Source organism: Colias philodice, chromosome 32 (genome assembly GCF_061535455.1).
Source record: "Colias philodice isolate Cphi_HAF_F1 chromosome 32, ilColPhil1 Martin Lab GWU primary, whole genome shotgun sequence".
In the NCBI taxonomy this organism is placed as follows: Eukaryota; Metazoa; Arthropoda; class Insecta; order Lepidoptera; family Pieridae; genus Colias; species Colias philodice.
In genome coordinates this window covers 1,269,565-1,286,582 of record NC_143117.1, presented here as the reverse complement: position 1 = coordinate 1,286,582, position 17,018 = coordinate 1,269,565, and the positions used below count along the sequence as shown (strand labels likewise).

General features: G+C 35.9%; 2 protein-coding genes and 1 long non-coding RNA gene across 3 annotated transcripts; 2 read left to right on the top strand and 1 right to left on the bottom strand.

The window, feature by feature from the left end:
- Nucleotides 1-10,188: 10,188 nt before the first annotated feature.
- On the bottom strand, nucleotides 10,189-11,893 carry LOC149474926 (uncharacterized). The gene is made up of 2 exons (XM_089714059.1): nucleotides 11,590-11,893; nucleotides 10,189-10,954 (listed from the first exon to the last, which is right to left on the bottom strand). Exons 1-2 carry the CDS (start codon nucleotides 11,641-11,643, stop codon nucleotides 10,466-10,468), a joined length of 543 nt encoding a protein of 180 aa, XP_089570185.1. The 5' UTR covers nucleotides 11,644-11,893; the 3' UTR covers nucleotides 10,189-10,465.
- Nucleotides 11,894-13,039: 1,146 nt separating this feature from the next.
- Nucleotides 13,040-14,495, top strand: LOC149474925 (uncharacterized). Its single transcript, XR_016318165.1, has 3 exons — nucleotides 13,040-13,347; nucleotides 13,622-13,831; nucleotides 14,297-14,495. It is a non-coding gene; the product is annotated as an uncharacterized LOC149474925 (long non-coding RNA).
- A 713-nt stretch (nucleotides 14,496-15,208) lies between these two features.
- LOC149474924 (uncharacterized) lies at nucleotides 15,209-16,117 on the top strand. The gene has a single exon (XM_089714029.1). The coding sequence runs from the start codon at nucleotides 15,209-15,211 to the stop codon at nucleotides 16,115-16,117; it is 909 nt and encodes a 302-aa protein (XP_089570155.1).
- The last annotated feature ends 901 nt before the right edge of the window (nucleotides 16,118-17,018 follow it).

Genomic DNA, 17,018 nt, shown 5'->3' with positions numbered 1-17,018 from the left:
TCTTTCTTTTATATCTAATATTTAATTATGGAATTTTTAATTATGATTTTATTGTAACACGCTTTAAATAACTGTAAGCTGTATCTCATTATAGTAGTAATTGTACACATTTTGTTGGGTTGCGATCTGCTCCCGAAATTGATATGTCGCCTATGGGTCCGGCAAGATCGCGACCTGTTGTGTGTATTTAATTTAAATAAATAAATAAATAAATAAATAAATAAATAAATAAATACGCACCTTGATACTTACCGTAGAGTTGTTTGATGTTGAATCCGTAATAAATAAAATTAACACAATACATAATTGAATGTTACTTTTGATACACAATACACACTACTTACTCAGAGGGAAATAAACGCTACCTACTAGTTTTATTTGAACATAGGCTAGAATTTACTTTTTCACAAACACGTATATTTTTAAAAGCATAATATTATAGTTTATTAAATACTACATAATATTATATACAGTTTGCCAATTATTAGTCTTCACGATGATCCGATCAGCTGTTTTTGTGTAAAAGAATAACAAATATAATAATTTCAGATTTCACGTTTATAGAGGTTTTAAATTAATAGGAAGTATGTATTTAAATGTATTGAAGACCGGTGTTCTTACAAAAATAACAAGTCAATACAAAATTGTCTACTTATTAAAACACTAACAGATATATGGCTACAATATTCTAATTTACATAAACTTTCGTTTCAGTCAGAAATGGTCATAATCAAAATTGCTTAGGTGGTTAGGTATCTCCCCCCAACGGTCCAGGCCTTGTCGCGGCGGAGGGGCTCAGTAGCTCAGAGTTATGGCCCTCTGAGTGAAGCGAAATTGGACCAGCGAGGGGCTGAACGGCTGGTTTAGAGTCGGGGAGATTCAACCGGCCCGACGGCCGGGGCTAGGTGTGGCCCAGCGGCCGCTGTGTGCGGCGTGGGATGGCGGCCAGAGGTCGTGGCTTGGCGGACCCCGTGTCCGCTAGGCAAAGGTGGCGCTGAACGGCAGTTGGGGTTGGAAAGCCTCGACTGACCCGACGGCAGAGGTCCTATTTGTGGGCCAGAGAGGAGCCGGCTTTTATGCGGCGGTGGATGGCGGCCAGAGGTCGCGGCGCGGCGGGCTAGCTGGTTTAGCAAGCCACGCCGTGCAGCGGAGGGCGGGATCCCGACGCGTCATTGTGATGACGCGCGGAGACTCCTGCAGAGGTGTGGGGCGGCGGCCGCTGTAATACGGCCGTCTGCCAACTCGTAATCCGGTCCGTGGGGCCGGACCGAGGGCCGCCACCTCTGGTGAGGTGGGGGCTGCGAGGTAATCTCTATAAAAGTGCGCCGGAGGGTCTCCCGACGTGTATTTCACACATCGGAGGACCTTCCGGCGTGCACCCTCCGGCCGGACGGTGTTAGGGTCGGGGGTTCGGGGGAACGCGGATGATGGAGCGGGGAAAGATCCATTGTCTGCGCGTTGGTGGCGTAAGCCTTCGTTCCAGCAGCCACCAGCGAGGGGGGTTCTAGTGGTGGGCCTGGAAACGGGCATCTGCTGGGCGGGACACGCGGTAGAGTCGTAACCGTTCCCGCAGTTCCGTCCAAAGCAGCGCGATGGAACAGAGTGGGGTTTTAGTCGGTAGAAATCCGACATAACCACGGCTCCATCCCCGGGAGCCGGGGGTATCTAAGAAGATTTCCCCACTATAAAAAAAAAAAAAAAAGGTGGTTAGGTATCTTCTTCATAATAATATTATGTTTAATACCGGTCACATTCGATTGATTTAAATTGAACTTTTGTAATGTGTTAATTAATATATAGGCTAGGATTTACTTTTTCATAAACACGTATATTTTTAAAAGCATATAAGTAGTTTATTAAATACTACATATTATTATATACTTACCAAAACTTCATGATAATCCGATCAGCTGTTTTTGCGTGAAAGAATAACAAATAGGTATAATTTCATAGATCGTATAAGCTTTCACGTTAATAGAGGTTAAAATAGTAGAAAGATTGTTTTTTTAATTATTTTGAAGCTTCCATAGTTATAACATACCTGCCTACAGAACAAAACAAAGTTTCACCGCACAGAATACATATATATTTATATTTACTTAATGTAACGTAGAGAAAAAAATGATCAAAATCCTATCCTATCCTATCCTATCCTAGTTACTATAATATTATAATTAATGCGAAAATTTGTGAGGATGGATGTATGAGCATGTATGTATGTGAATATGTTTGTTACATTTTCACGCAAATACTAGGTACTGAATCGAAGGTAACTTGGATTAACAAATAGGATAGGTTATATCCCGTAAATCCCACGGGAACGGGAACTATTTATTTATTTTCGTTTATTTCTATCTGAATAATCTATTCATCCTTATAATTGTTAGTGTGTACCTTAAAACTATGTTAGTATTATAATTAGTTAACTGTATATGTATATTATATCTATATATCATTCAAAAGGAAGCGCGGGAAAAATTTTAATACAAATAGCCTAGAAAATTCAGAGAGTGGTCGCCAAAGTGTCAATTCTAATACAAACTCTGTATCGGTTAAGGAAAATATTTCAGTTGGTTTGCAATCTAATTCTTTAATCAGTTTATACACTGAACAGGATGCTTTCCCATTTATTGTTCATGTCCAAAGAATAGAATCATCTCCTGGTGATGGTTCCGTTTTACATCCTATAACATTTGGAAATTTTTTGAAAAATAATTGTTTTAAAAATATTGTAGCAGGCAGTGTCAAAAGAATAGGCAGAAATAGATGTGTTGTCGCTTTTTCAACTGCACAAGATGCTAATTCATTCATTAATAATAAATCCTTAGAGACATTTAATTTACGAGCAAAAATCCCAAGCTTTCATGTTTCTAGGATAGGGCTAGTAAGAGGCATTCCATCAGAATGGTCTCCTGAAGAAATTAAAGATAATATAGTTGTTCCTAATGGATGTGGCTCTATAATTAAAGTGCGCAGAATCAATTATAAAGTTACTGTTGATGGTGCAGTTACATGGAAGCCTTCACAGTCCGTTATATTAACTTTTGATGGGCAAACACTACCATCTAGAATATTCATATGCTTTAATTCCTTACCTGTGGAGCTATACATATTTCCAACCATTCAATGTTATAATTGCTGTAGGTATGGTCACACAAAATCGATTTGTAGATCCAAGCCCCGTTGCTACAAATGTGGGCAGGATCATAGTGGTGAAACTTACTCTGTTGAAGAGGATGGTGCATCGTGTATAATGTGCTCTGGTTTCCATTTTGCAAATAATAAAAACTGTCCTGAATATAATCGCCAAAAACAAATTAAACATACTATGGCTCAAAAGAACTTGTCATATGGAGAGGCACTGAAATTACACCCACAATCAAAAAAACCTTATGCTGAAGTGCTCACCACTTCAACATTGCAAGTCTCACCAAAACATCCATTACAGAATGCTAATAATTTAAATACCTCTTATAAAAAGACTGTTTTTAAAAAACAACGCTCTCCTCCTAAAAGTAGTCAAGGCTATGATAGAGCTGCTCATGAGGCTTTGCTTAAAGCTTCACGCGTCCTACGTACATTATTTGCTCGTAACTAAATCAGTATGTTATAGTAGGACGCGTGAGAGATTATTAAAGAGTGCCAAATGCCTACACCTGACAATGGTTGTGCATACCTACAAATCTCAGTCTAGTGATACACAAAATTGTGAATTAATGGAAATTATAGTTGCATTAATAAATTTATTAAAACAGAGTAAAACATTAAGACCGTCCAACGTTGCATTACTTAATAAAATGATTAGTAACACAATTCATAACAATGGCTTCGAACATAATACACTGGAATTGCAGGAGCATTCTTCCTAAAAAATCAGAGTTGTTCCATATCATTAATACCTAAATATAATCCAATAGTAATCTCACTAAACGAGACTTGGTTAAAACCACAGTTAAAACCATATTTAAATTTTCGTAATTTCGTATCCCTATTCCCTGGTTACCTTGACATTTGTTTGAGGGATGATAGAACTGACGGATACGGCGGTGTTGTTGTTTTAGTTAAAATACTCTTATTTTTAAAAAAACTACATTTTTTTTTCAACAGATCGACAAAAGTTACAATATTGTCGGAACTATATATATATAATTCTTATCTCGTCTAAATATCTATAAATAATTATATAAATGTATACATATGTAAGATCCCCTTGTAACACTGCATTGGTTGTCGAGGGTTGTAATAATTAAACTCCAATATTCCAACTCTCAAAGACTATATTTCTTGAAAATGTCGGTAACAAAACTTAAGTACAACCGAACACCTCGAGCGCTAAGTCTCAACTGTCGTTTTGAATGCCGCGCGCCACCAAGCGGCCATTAGTGTTGCCAGTTGATTAAACAATTAATATTGAATTATAAAAATATGAAATTATAAATAATCTATAGTTGATAAAATAATAATAATAATTAGAAAACCTTACACTCGACCATCCTGATGACATGCATGTCCTCATGCATGCACCAGGTGGAACCATATAAAACCTTACACTTGGCAGAACGAGGCATTTGACTCAAACTCAAACATTCAATTGGACTACTATTTAGTAGCACTTTCGAGTCGTCATTACATAGTTAAGTATTTTTAACATTTACCACCGATTCGGAAGGCAGTATCTATGGAGAAGAATCGGCAAGAAACTCCATAGTTGCTCTTTTAAAATCATGTCAATATTACATAATATGTAACTTATATCTAACTACATAATATTATCATAATATGCCAAAGACTAATAATATAATATTGTTAGACGTAACATTTGATTTAATATTTTTGTGGATGAATAGTTGTCAATATAGCTGTTTCTGTCACCTGTCAGAAGTCAGAACATGCTTAGCTGTCGAATACTATAAATTGCCGCTTTCCTTTGACTCGTGGCGCAATCGTACGAATCGTGCCTAGGGGCTCGGACGTTGTTTATACGACGTTTGACCCAACTACCTTCACTTTGCTAATAGTCGTTGACTTGCTGCGATTTGTTAATCAATTAGGTAGCTGTGTAGAATCGCAGTACATTCTAATTACATTTCAAACTAATATTTGACCCAGTCTCGCTTGTTATTTCTATCATCAGAATTGGGATAGAATTCAAGCCCACTATTTTTAAATGTGTTTAAGTTTACGTAGTTTTGTAACTGGCATTTGTGTTTTTTTATTTCGTGCGTTGTGTAAAGTAAAAGTTTGTTACGTGGATTATTGTAACGGGAATGTAGTCCATCGAAGAAATTGTGTGTGCTATCTGGGCTGCGGTCCAGTGTTTGTAATAAAAACCTCTCAGTTCACAGGTAAATTAGATTGAGGGATGCGAGGGCCCTACGAAGTAGTGAACATCCTGCCTAGTGATCGATACGAGTTGAAACTTGTTGTGGTGACTACGGAAAGAAGACTCAAGCCGCGGCACAGCATAATATGGTGCCCTGGCGTGGCGAGTGGTGTCCTGAAGCATGTGCCGAGTTTTTTTGACGATGAATGTTATTGGCTCGTAGTGATTCAAATCGCTAGTCGAACCCTGGCGTTGAGGTATTGTCTAGTCGCTGACGTATCGTAGTGATGTATTTCACTAGTCGTACGAGCGTAGATATACCGTCAAGTCGCCGTCTGCATGTCCGTAGTGAGTTGTCTCGCTAGTCGGATTTGAGCGTTGAGGTATTGTCTAGTCGCTGACGTATCGTAGTGATGTATTTCACTAGTCGTACGAGCGTAGATATACCGTCAAGTCGCCATCTGTATGTCCGTAGTGAGTTGACTCGCTAGTCGGAGTTGAGCGTTGAGGTATTGTCTAGTCGCTGTTTTACTAACGAGTGCGTAGAAAAGTATGGTCAGTGTGGCCGAGGCAGTGTGTTTTTGAAATCCCGAGATGAACTACCGTTGTATTGTAATACGAGAAAAGGCGTACGAGGACGTACGTTTGTCAGTATGGCCGTGTTAGACGTAACATTTGATTTAATATTTTTGTGGATGAATAGTTGTCAATATAGCTGTCACTGTCACCTGTCAGAAGTCAGAACATGCTTAGCTGTCGAATACTATAAATTGCCGCTTTCCTTTGACTCGTGGCGCAATCGTACGAATCGTGCCTAGGGGCTCGGACGTTGTTTATACGACGTTTGACCCAACTACCTTCACTTTGCTAATAGTCGTTGACTTGCTGCGATTTGTTAATCAATTAGGTAGCTGTGTAGAATCGCAGTACATTCTAATTACATTTCAAACTAATATTTGACCCAGTCTCGCTTGTTATTTCTATCAATATACAATATTCACTTTTATGATACACGCTATAACCGTTAATTAAAATTTATTCATCATTAACAAATTAGCAAGAGACACAATACATGTAAATGAGTTAATAATAATTTTACAAAAGTTCGTTTTTATCTTTGTAACCAAATAATCACTTATGACTTTACTATCCATAGAACCTTATAAACACTTATAGTTATCCTTGTAGCCTTGTAACCTTGTAACCTTGTAACCTTGTAACCTTGTAACCTTGTAACCTTGTAACCTTGTAACCTTGTAACCTTGTAACCTTGTAACCTTGTAACCTTGTAACCTTGTAACCTTGTAACCTTGTAACCTTGTAACCACTTATTACTATACTCGAAACCTTGTAACCATCTATAACTAACTTTATAATCATAAAATTATCTTTCGGAAACATTTATACGTTACACATATAGAGCAAACTCGAAATGAACATGGATTTAACAACAGCTAGACAGGACATAATCACAATATCCTACTATCCTATTTCTAAACAATAAAACACAGCAAAGCAACTTCCTCATTAAATTTAACACCAGCCATATTGAAATGGCATGTTCCATCTATATAGCTGAAAGTCTCACAGCAAAAACGAATAAACTTTTCTATCTTACGCGGACATTTGCTACAGAATATCATTACAAATATTGTTGGACATCAAACGGGAGAGTTTTTTTAAGGAAGGAAGATAACGCTAAACAAGCTCTCATTAAAAATGAGCATCAACTACTCTCTCTTAAACAATCATTGTGACTAGATTATACTTTAATTATTAGTGATCCAATAAATTTTACTAACCCTAACACATCAACCTATATAGTACACTTTCTACTACATTGGAGAATTATGACCCACAACTTACACACAATTATTACCACTATTGGCAACATAAAATCTATTATATATTCATTAAAAATAAACCATGTCGTTCGTTTATTCAACATAACATAATATGTGTAATATTTTTATTTGACTTTTTTCTCAAAAATTATCAACATTCGATAACCTCAACTCCAATTTAATTCAAGACCTTGATTCTTCCTGCGCAATAAAATGTGTTTCTTGTAATTTATTAGAATTTGAGGGTCATAAGAAAACGCAAATAAAAGAAGATCAATTCCTAATTCTAACTGTTAATATAAGAAGCGTTCATCGAAATTTCGATTCGCTGGTTGTATTTATGGAGAGTTTGGGGGTTGACATAGATATAGTCATCCTCACAGAATGTTGGACTAATCAGGATAGCTTAATACCCTCCATAGACAAATACCACTCAATTCATACACTGAAAACTTATAATCAAAATGATGGTGTCATTGCTTATATTAAAAAGATTTAGAATTTAAACCATTAATAGACGATGGTAACTGCCTGCTCTTAAAGATAACGAATAACACCACCATTGTGTGCTCATATAGACCTCCATCTTTTTCGAACCCTACCAAATACATTAATTCAATCAGTAATCTCTTATCCTCAATTAACTCTGATAATGTTATGTTCACTGGTTATATAAATCTAGATATTTTGCCATCTAACTTATCAAACCTAATGAGTGCCTAAACATACTGTGTTATCACGGTTTCCGACAAGCTATTGATAAACCTACTAGACTACGAACATGTATCGACCATTTTATGGTCAAATCAAAAAAAATATTGCCTAACATATATATTTGATGCATTAACTGACCACTCCCCTATCTTACTAGCTTTTAACAAATTTAAATTCAACACACATAAACTAGATAAATATAAAACAATATTCGACAAACAAATTATTTCTAGCGTTATTAGTGAAACTGACTGGCAAAATAAAAGAAACTTGGAACATTATTAAAGAAGCATGTCATATCACGAAAACTACTAACAAATGTACAGATTTACTAAGAATAGACTCATGCCCTACTAAATCTCTAAATGCTGTAAATAAGTACTTTGTCTCAATCGGATCAGCCTTAGCCAATGAAACTCTAAATAAGTTAAACCAATCAGAACTCGAACTAGCAACCCTAGCCAGTGACAGGAATTGTCCGGCTAACTCATTGCATTTACACCTGCTGATAAATATGAGACATATGCTATTATCACTGGTCTCAAAAACACCAACTCTTCTGGACATGACAATACCCACTCCCATAATCCAGATTTGCAAAGATATCCTATCAGAACCAATAGCCCATTTGTGTGATTTAAGTCTCACTAGCGGTATATTTCCTGATCTATTCAAAAAGCTATAGACTGTCCAATATACAAAACTGGCGATAAAACGTCTCCTTCAAACTATAGACCTATATCACTGCTTAGTACTCCATCCAAGATTTTAGAAAAATGTGTCAATAAAAGACTCATGAACTACCTGGAATCATTTAGATTACTTAATCCTAATCAATTTGGTTTCAGAAGTGCCCTATCCACCGAGGGCGCTACCTTGCGTTTAACATCTCTGGTCACATCGTATCTTGACTCTAACATGAATTGCATGGGGGTCTTTCTTGATTTACAAAAAGCCTTTGACACTGTTTCCATACCTATCCTGTTAAGTAGGCTGGAAGATGCAGGCGTTAGATGTATTGCCAAAGACTGGTTCCAAAGCTATCTTAGCGATAGAACCCAACGAGTAGGAGTTGACGGCAATCTTAGTTCAGAGTATAAGTGTACATACGGAGTACCGCAGGGCAGTACCTTAGGACCTACTCTGTTCTTGATTTATGTCAACGGCTTATGTAACCTTGATATTGGATGTGGACAAGCTACTATGTTTGCTGATGATACTGTGGTTCTACTTAGTGCAAAGACGTGGGTGAAAGCCATTGACAAAGCTGAAAAGGGACTAAAGGGCGTATAATTAGCAAATGGTTTGAAACAGTCTATTGACCTTGAATACCGAAAAGAAATACATTTGCTTCATTAAAACTTCATCTATGCAGCCAAAAGAGAACATAAATATTAAATTACACATCTTTCCCTGTAACCGCAACAACATAACAAGTTTATGCTCTTGCCCAACTCTGAACAGGACACCCAAAATAAAATACCTGGGTATCTGGATTGATGAAAACCTCAACTGGAAAGAACAAATTACTAGTACGGTGAGCAGACTTAGACAACTGAAAGTAATTTTCAAAACCTTGAGAGATATTGCCAACCAGGACTTAATTATTAAGACCTATAAAACTTTGGGCGAATGTCTTATCTCATACTGTATTGTCAATTGGGGGGGAAGCCGCTAAAATTTATATGTTACAAGTAGAACGTGCCCTCAGAGTACTAGTCACCATACAGAGCCCTTGGGATGTGCCACAGGCTTTACATTGGTCTACAAAGGTCAACCCAGATACCTATTCAGTAGGCTTTACACAGGTCCCTAGTCGGTGGGCCCACCGACGTCACCCAGATACCTACTTACAACAGGCCTTACACAGGTCCCTAGTTGGCGCTTCCGCCAACGTCACCCAGATGCCTATTTACAACAGGCCTTACACAGGTCCCTAGTTGGCGCTTCCGCCAACGTCACCCAGATGCCTATTTAACAGGGCTAATGTACTTTAGATTTAGATTTTGTCCTACAAATAAAGGTTATCACCGATTCGAAATTGCGAATAATAAATCTTTGATCACGAAAAGAATATATCGTTTACCAGCACCTTACATTAAAACTCGTTTTGCCCAAAGGCAGTTTCATTACTTAGTACCCATCCTTTATAATCGCTTTAGTTTAAACTACAATAACGCATTTGCTCTTACCAATCACAAAATAAAATACAAATTAAAAGAATGGCTGCTATCACTTGAATGTTCAGTACTTACTAATTTCTACTCGTACAAAGTAAATACTCTAAAATTATATGAAACTATGGTTTTATTATTTATTTTTTTTTATTTTTTTTTTATGAAAATAAAATAATCTGACCCACTGTAAATTGAAATATCATTAATAATCTAATCTAAACAAATCCATTTATTTACGACGATTATCGACATTGGAATTTATTTAAGACATGATTTTATTTATTTTATACTACCTACATACAGATTTTACATTTTTTTTTTTTAAATGAAATAATACTAATTTACTAATTAACTAATCTAATAATTATTTAGAAATTTATTATATATTTGCAAATTGTTTAATAGAATTACCTTGTTTTAAATAGATTTTTTTTTGTATTGCTAATGAACGCTGTATATGTATAGTGTATCGGGAAGGCACAGGCTCCTGCACCTCCTCGGACGGGCACGTGGCTGTTGCTGCTGTGTCGGCCGCGTTCGTGGCTACCACTGTGACCACGGCTGCGGCTACGGCTGCGGTTGCAGCTGTGGCTCTCGCGGATCACCCTCTGTAGCGGCACGCGGCTTACGCTGCGCTGCCGACGTTGCTCCACGTCTCGTTGTTGTTGCAGCTCGCGCTCCAGTTGGCGAAGCCGCTTCTGTTCTTTCTTCAATGCCTCTTCACGATCCTGCAGCCGGCGGCAGTAGCTGCGGCTGCGTCCACTGGAATCGCGATCACGCCCCCGAGTGAGGCTGCGACTGGAGTCACGTTCACGGCCGCGAGTGGGGCTGCGCCTGGAACGCGATCGGCTCCGTCGGGGAGTTCCTGCGTTCCGTCCAACATCGTTTGATTCCATCTGAAACTCGTAGCCGGAAAATTGTGTGCATTAGTATAAGATCGGGTAACATTTTTATTGAAAAGACAAAATCAGTAATACCTTGAAAACTAGGCGTGCTACGCAGAAAATAACGAAATTTTGACCCCCCTTATAAACCCCCAGACGCAACAATAAAAATAGCCACATTCAGGTTTTTTTTTTTTTTTTTTTTTTACCCTCAATTTAAACTTCTCCTAGTTTAATGATATTTAAAACTAACGGTCCGCCCCGGCTTCGCCCGTGGTACACATCCACGCTTCTCCTCCATAAGAGCCATCCTCGTACATCGAGGAATAAACAAAACTAAGAAAAGTAAGAATTAAGGATGTCGGTTCAGCCGTTCTGGAGTTCCGCGCTTACCAACACCATTGGCGAGTTATCTTTATATTATAGTTCTTTTACTGTTATGCGGGAAGCATAACATCAGCTTAAACTTCGAAGGTAAGTGGCGTAAAGTGAATATCATGCGTTCAATGTCTATTTACAACACGGCTTCAACATCTGGTATGACGTTAGGTTCGGATCACTATAATAAACTTCTATTCGTGAAAGCAACTACAACGTTTAACAATCAGACTTTACAGAGCATAATTAAGTTGTAGGCGTGTACTTACACTTTTATTGTCTATCCCGCTTCTGAGATGTAAGATCCCCTTGTAACACTGCATTGGTTGTCGAGGGTTGTAATAATTAAACTCCAATATTCCAACTCTCAAAGACTATATTTCTTGAAAATGTCGGTAACAAAACTTAAGTACAACCGAACACCTCGAGCGCTAAGTCTCAACTGTCGTTTTGAATGCCGCGCGCCACCAAGCGGCCATTAGTGTTGCCAGTTGATTAAACAATTAATATTGAATTATAAAAATATGAAATTATAAATAATCTATAGTTGATAAAATAATAATAATAATTAGAAAACCTTACACATATAAATGTATGTCCTTTTTATAGAAGTTGTGCTAGTTTTTGATTACCTATAATTTTTTATTTACATATGTAGATTAGTGTTGTAAATATCTGTGTGTAAATGTTGTATAATATTATATTGCTGCTTCTCTGATTATACGCGTGCGTAAGTCTGTAAAAATGTATAGAAATTTATGTTTCCCTACCTTTTAAAACTTGACACTGGCAAATAGTTCAGTCTTATTGCCATATATAAGAAAAAAAAAAAAAAAAAAACTTTGACGGGCGACAATGCGCCCTCTGGATTTTGGGGTTAGAACTAATTCTATATACCTACATATATATACGCTCATATACGAAGTATATTTTTTTAGCACTACTCTTCTATCAATAACGACAAGATAACGACGCAATTTAATTTGAACAATCATTTCAGGCAATATATTTTTTGCTTGATAGTTGAAAATTGAAATCAAACTTCAAAATAAGATGTGCCTGGAATAAATGCTCATATATATTTGCATCGTTATTGAAATAGGAGAGCGATATTGTTTCAGAGAATATCTACAATTGATATAATATCATTTATTTTCAAAATTTTAGAAATAAAACTAAAGATCTAAATGATTACAAAATGGATGGTTTTTAAAGATTTAGGTGATTTAAAAAAAAAAAAAAAAACTTTTCAGTTGTAATAATTAAGTACATGATAATTAGCTTATAATTAGTATTTATATAAGTTTCATTATATGAATAATACGGAGTCTTTAAAAATGAGATATTTGGAAGTGCTAAATATAATTCAGTCAAATTTCTTAAAACATATTGAAGGAACTTACTAAGGATAATGAAGAAAACGACAATAAAAGAAATTAGTCCTTTATTTTTTAAATGCTTTCACATATTGTAATATTACATTTTATACCTAAAACAAAACTGTCCGTGCACATAATTTTCAGTAGAAAGTTTTGAAAGCCTGAACGTAGGGCTCGATTCAACGCACTTTCACCACACTTTCACGAGAACTAGAAACTTCACACGATTATCAACAAAATGAACTACTACCCGTTCGCTTCGAGTTGGCCGTCGATGACTCAGAACAAAGAATCCTATGGAACTGCCGTAATTGTTCAATTTGACGCGGAAATAATTATGATATACCCATCTCTTTCTCACAACAGTGGTTTTACCTTAGAAAAAGCATCTACACTCTTTTTATTAGCGCCCTCTTCATTGGCATCGATGTACCTAGTTTGCTGCCACGGACGCCATCTTATTTTACGGTTTTGTTTACTTGTGGAAAGATGTCATTGTGAATTTTTTATGATTTTCCAGTGTTTTTCGACCATATGCGAGTGTAATAAGTATAATTGAAAATAAGAATAGGTACCTACCATGAAGTGTTCTTTAGTAGGTTGTGGCCTATGCCAAAGCAAAAACAGGCCGAATCTAACCTTTCAATGGTAAGTGGCTAACATTTCGTTAAATTGTTGCTTATATTAAAGTGTATTTATTATCAAGTGTATAGAAATTTTTTAATCATTTTACATTTAATCATCTTAGTTATTATGAGCTGTAGAAACCCGCAATATTCTCATTATTTCATTTGCATCGATAACATAAACATGAGTGCTAGTGTCGAACATCATCGCATAAACACCTTATCGATAAATTATTAATTTGTTTATTAATAATTACGTGCGAAGTTATATATTGTTGTATATTTTCTCGTTTTAGTTTACCAAGTAACGAATCCCGGCGAAAGGCAGGTTGGAAAAGATTGGCATAGAAAATATCCGGCCAGGAACTAAAAACATTAATGTGTGCTCATTGCAATTTGAAGAGAGCGCATTTAATAAGACTTTAAACATCGTTAGATTGAGAGATGATGCTATCCCAACAGTATTTGCAAAGGTCAATAATTCATCAATCTTTTTATTAAACAAGGTAATTGAAATTGTACCCCCTTACTGTTGACCGATTAATCTAATTGCTATAAGCTTCACAATATCTTTTTTGACTGATATGCTCTAGAGACCTAGAGTGTCATGAGACAAGTGGTGTGATGACTGGTACTTAAAACCTACTGAGTTATTTTTTTAGTTTTTAAGATATTACCTACATTAATAAAATCTTTTTCTATACTTAATATTGTAAAAAGGAAAGATTTGATTGTGTATGCACAAAAAGACCTCAAAACTACTGGTCCAATTTTTTTAATTCTTTCGTTGTTGGAAAGCTACACTATCCATAAGTATAATACACTATGTTTGTTCAATAAATGCTTTTAATAAAAAGAATACTAAAAGTTTTACAATTTACCAAACATTGAGTCCATGTTTCTGTAGCAATCTATTTATTATTACTTGGGACCATATCCAATGTTATAAGTAACATTTTTATCTCTTTCAGGCAGACCATCCATCTCAATTTGCCTTAATTGACATATCAAATACTACTGATCAACCATCATGCTCAGGTTATCCACATCCACAAGATGCCAAGGATCTTGAATTGGTAAGAGCAGTTCTTGAATAGAAAACCTATATGAAATAATTCTTGTTTAAGGTGGATGTTCCGACCGTCCCTCCATACATTTTTGATGACGACTAAACACTTAACACAGACACTATTTCTTTAAAACTAATCATTTTATCACTTCTCTACAATAAAATGTGTCCGCGTTCGACCTTTTTAATCAATAACTTACATTATTTACTTAGAAAAACAACAGTGAAATACCGGCAAAATTTGACACTTCTACAGTAGTGTGCGTGACTTTTGCCAAGCGAAACACGACATAAAGCACGACATCTAGCGCGTCAATGTCTAAACGAATGGCGATGTTTAGACATTGACGCGCTAGATGTCGTGCATTCGCGTTCGTTATCTTATACATAATTCGCATAATTCTAATAAATCAAAGTTCTATGTGTAATAATTGAGTAATTTCATTTCCAATCGTTCAAAGAAAATAACAATAAAATAAAATAAAACTAATGACCTTAGAAACTATGTTTTTTTTTGTAAACAATTTATTACTCATTATTGTTCGTCCGTCGTAGGTCTGTAAACTGTATTGTACACTGAAGGTAAATGGTACTGTAGGTACTTTAGTTCGGCGTCGTCGTCGGCTTGATATAAAATTACATTCTTGATTTCATTGACACGCGCTATGATTTGCGCGCGGAATTTCTTGTGTTGTGAATTTATTTTTGTATCCTCTTCCGCTCGGATTGTGTTAGTGTTCAGACGTGTATTTTGCTGCACCGCTTCTTTATAACCGGTTTACCTTGACTACTTAAACTACGGACTTTTTCAAAAATGTCAAAAGTACAAAGGTCTCCACCCGGAAACAAAGTGCACCATGTCTCGTCTGAAAATGATATTACTAGACTTGATCCCGAAAATACCTTAATTGGAAGAAGGCAAAAGAGGCTTCGTACCGATGTTCACTCCTCCGAGGAGAAATCTTTGAAAGAAGAACTACTTGCTATGCTTACTACTTGGAAAAAGGATCAAGATATGACATTCCATGCTATGAGAACTGAAATTGCTGAGTTGAAACAACAGTTAACTGGAATACAACACCAAAATATAGAATTAGAAAAATCTATCAATTTTTTGTCACAACAGTATGAAGATATCAAAGAAAAACTCTCTTGTATGGATAAAGAAAGGCGTGAACAAGTGCTACACATTTCTACTTTAGATAATAGAATTGATGATATGCAAAAAAAGGCGAAGTTCACAGTTTTGGAGTTTCGTAACTTACCTCAAGCACAACAAATAAAGTCTGAGACACAACAAGATTTATTTGATATTGTTCAAAAAATGAGTAATGCATTAAATATCGAATTACAAAAATATGACATAAAGGATATCTTTCGAATAAAGGGAAAATCTGGTAATTCAACAATTATTGCAGACTTTACATCCGTGTTAACAAGAAATAACATTCTAAGTGCAGTGAAACAGTATAACAAAGATAACTCACAAAAATTAACCTCCTCGTCTATAGGACTACCCGGTCCAAGTTCACCAATATTTATATCTGAGAGTTTAACAGACAAAGACAGAAGGCTATTTGCCGTAGCGCGTAACAAAAGTAAAGAATTAGGTTTCAAATTCTGTTGGACAAATAAGGGAAGAATTTTTGTGCGTAAATCTGAAGGTAACCCTCGCTATGAAATTAAAACGGACTCTGATTTGTTAAAGTTAAAATCAACCTGACTATATCATTTGTGCCAATTTACATTCGTATTGTTTACTTTTCCAATAATGTATTTTAAAGTCTTAGATATATTTTTAATGTACTTTTCTCAGTGTATCCAAATCCTTATCACAAACTCATTACATTATAAAATTATTTTATATCTACCCGCACTAACTCACATAGCTACTTATTACTTTCTGTACCATATTGCAATGACAGTGAATACAATTACCATGTTTAACTACACTAATCATAAAATTATAAATTTCTTCATTATTCAAAACAAGCGTTTATCATTACAGTTTGGGTGCATTATAATAATATTATTTGTAGCCTTCAATAGTTTTGTGGTGACATTACATATACAGTGAAACCTGGTTAAGTGAGACATCAAGGGACCTGCAATGTCGTTTCACTTATAGAGGTATTCCACTTACCCAGTGTCTCAGATATACAGGTATAAATAAATATCTGTCTCATTTACAGAGGGGTGATAACGATTGTAGCTTTCGTTTTGACATTTTTCAAATAAACATCTGTATGATAGTAAAGCGAAACTAAAACTGAAGGTAATTGAAGCTCAAAATTTGTACTTACGTACTTGGAATTACGTGTGGAATTTGTGGGTTGAATAAGAATGAGTAAACAAACAATGTTGTCTCAGTTACAGAGGTTTATGCATATAAAATTTACTCGCTGTCTCAGTTATAGAGGTAACTATGATGATAAATCGAAAGAACAAATCCCAGATATAGAGGTTTACCTTGTCCCACTAACAGAGGTAATTCAGTGCCAAAGTGTTGGGACCTCAGCATGAGTTCCAGTTATGGAGGTTTCTCACTTATCCAGGTCCCACTTAACCAAGTTTCACTGTATATTACTCTAAAGTCTTACTAAATAATTTATTTGATTTGCAGT

Coding starts and splice junctions, on each gene's coding strand:
- LOC149474926 (XM_089714059.1), bottom strand. CDS start 11,643: ATGCAGTGTTACAAGGGGATCTTACATCTCAGAAGCGGGATAGACAAT. Junction 10,955..11,589: donor GCGGGATAGACAATAAAAGT/GTAAGTACACGC, acceptor TACGAGTTTCAG/ATGGAATCAAACGATGTTGG.
- LOC149474924 (XM_089714029.1), top strand. CDS start 15,209: ATGTCAAAAGTACAAAGGTCTCCACCCGGAAACAAAGTGCACCATGTC.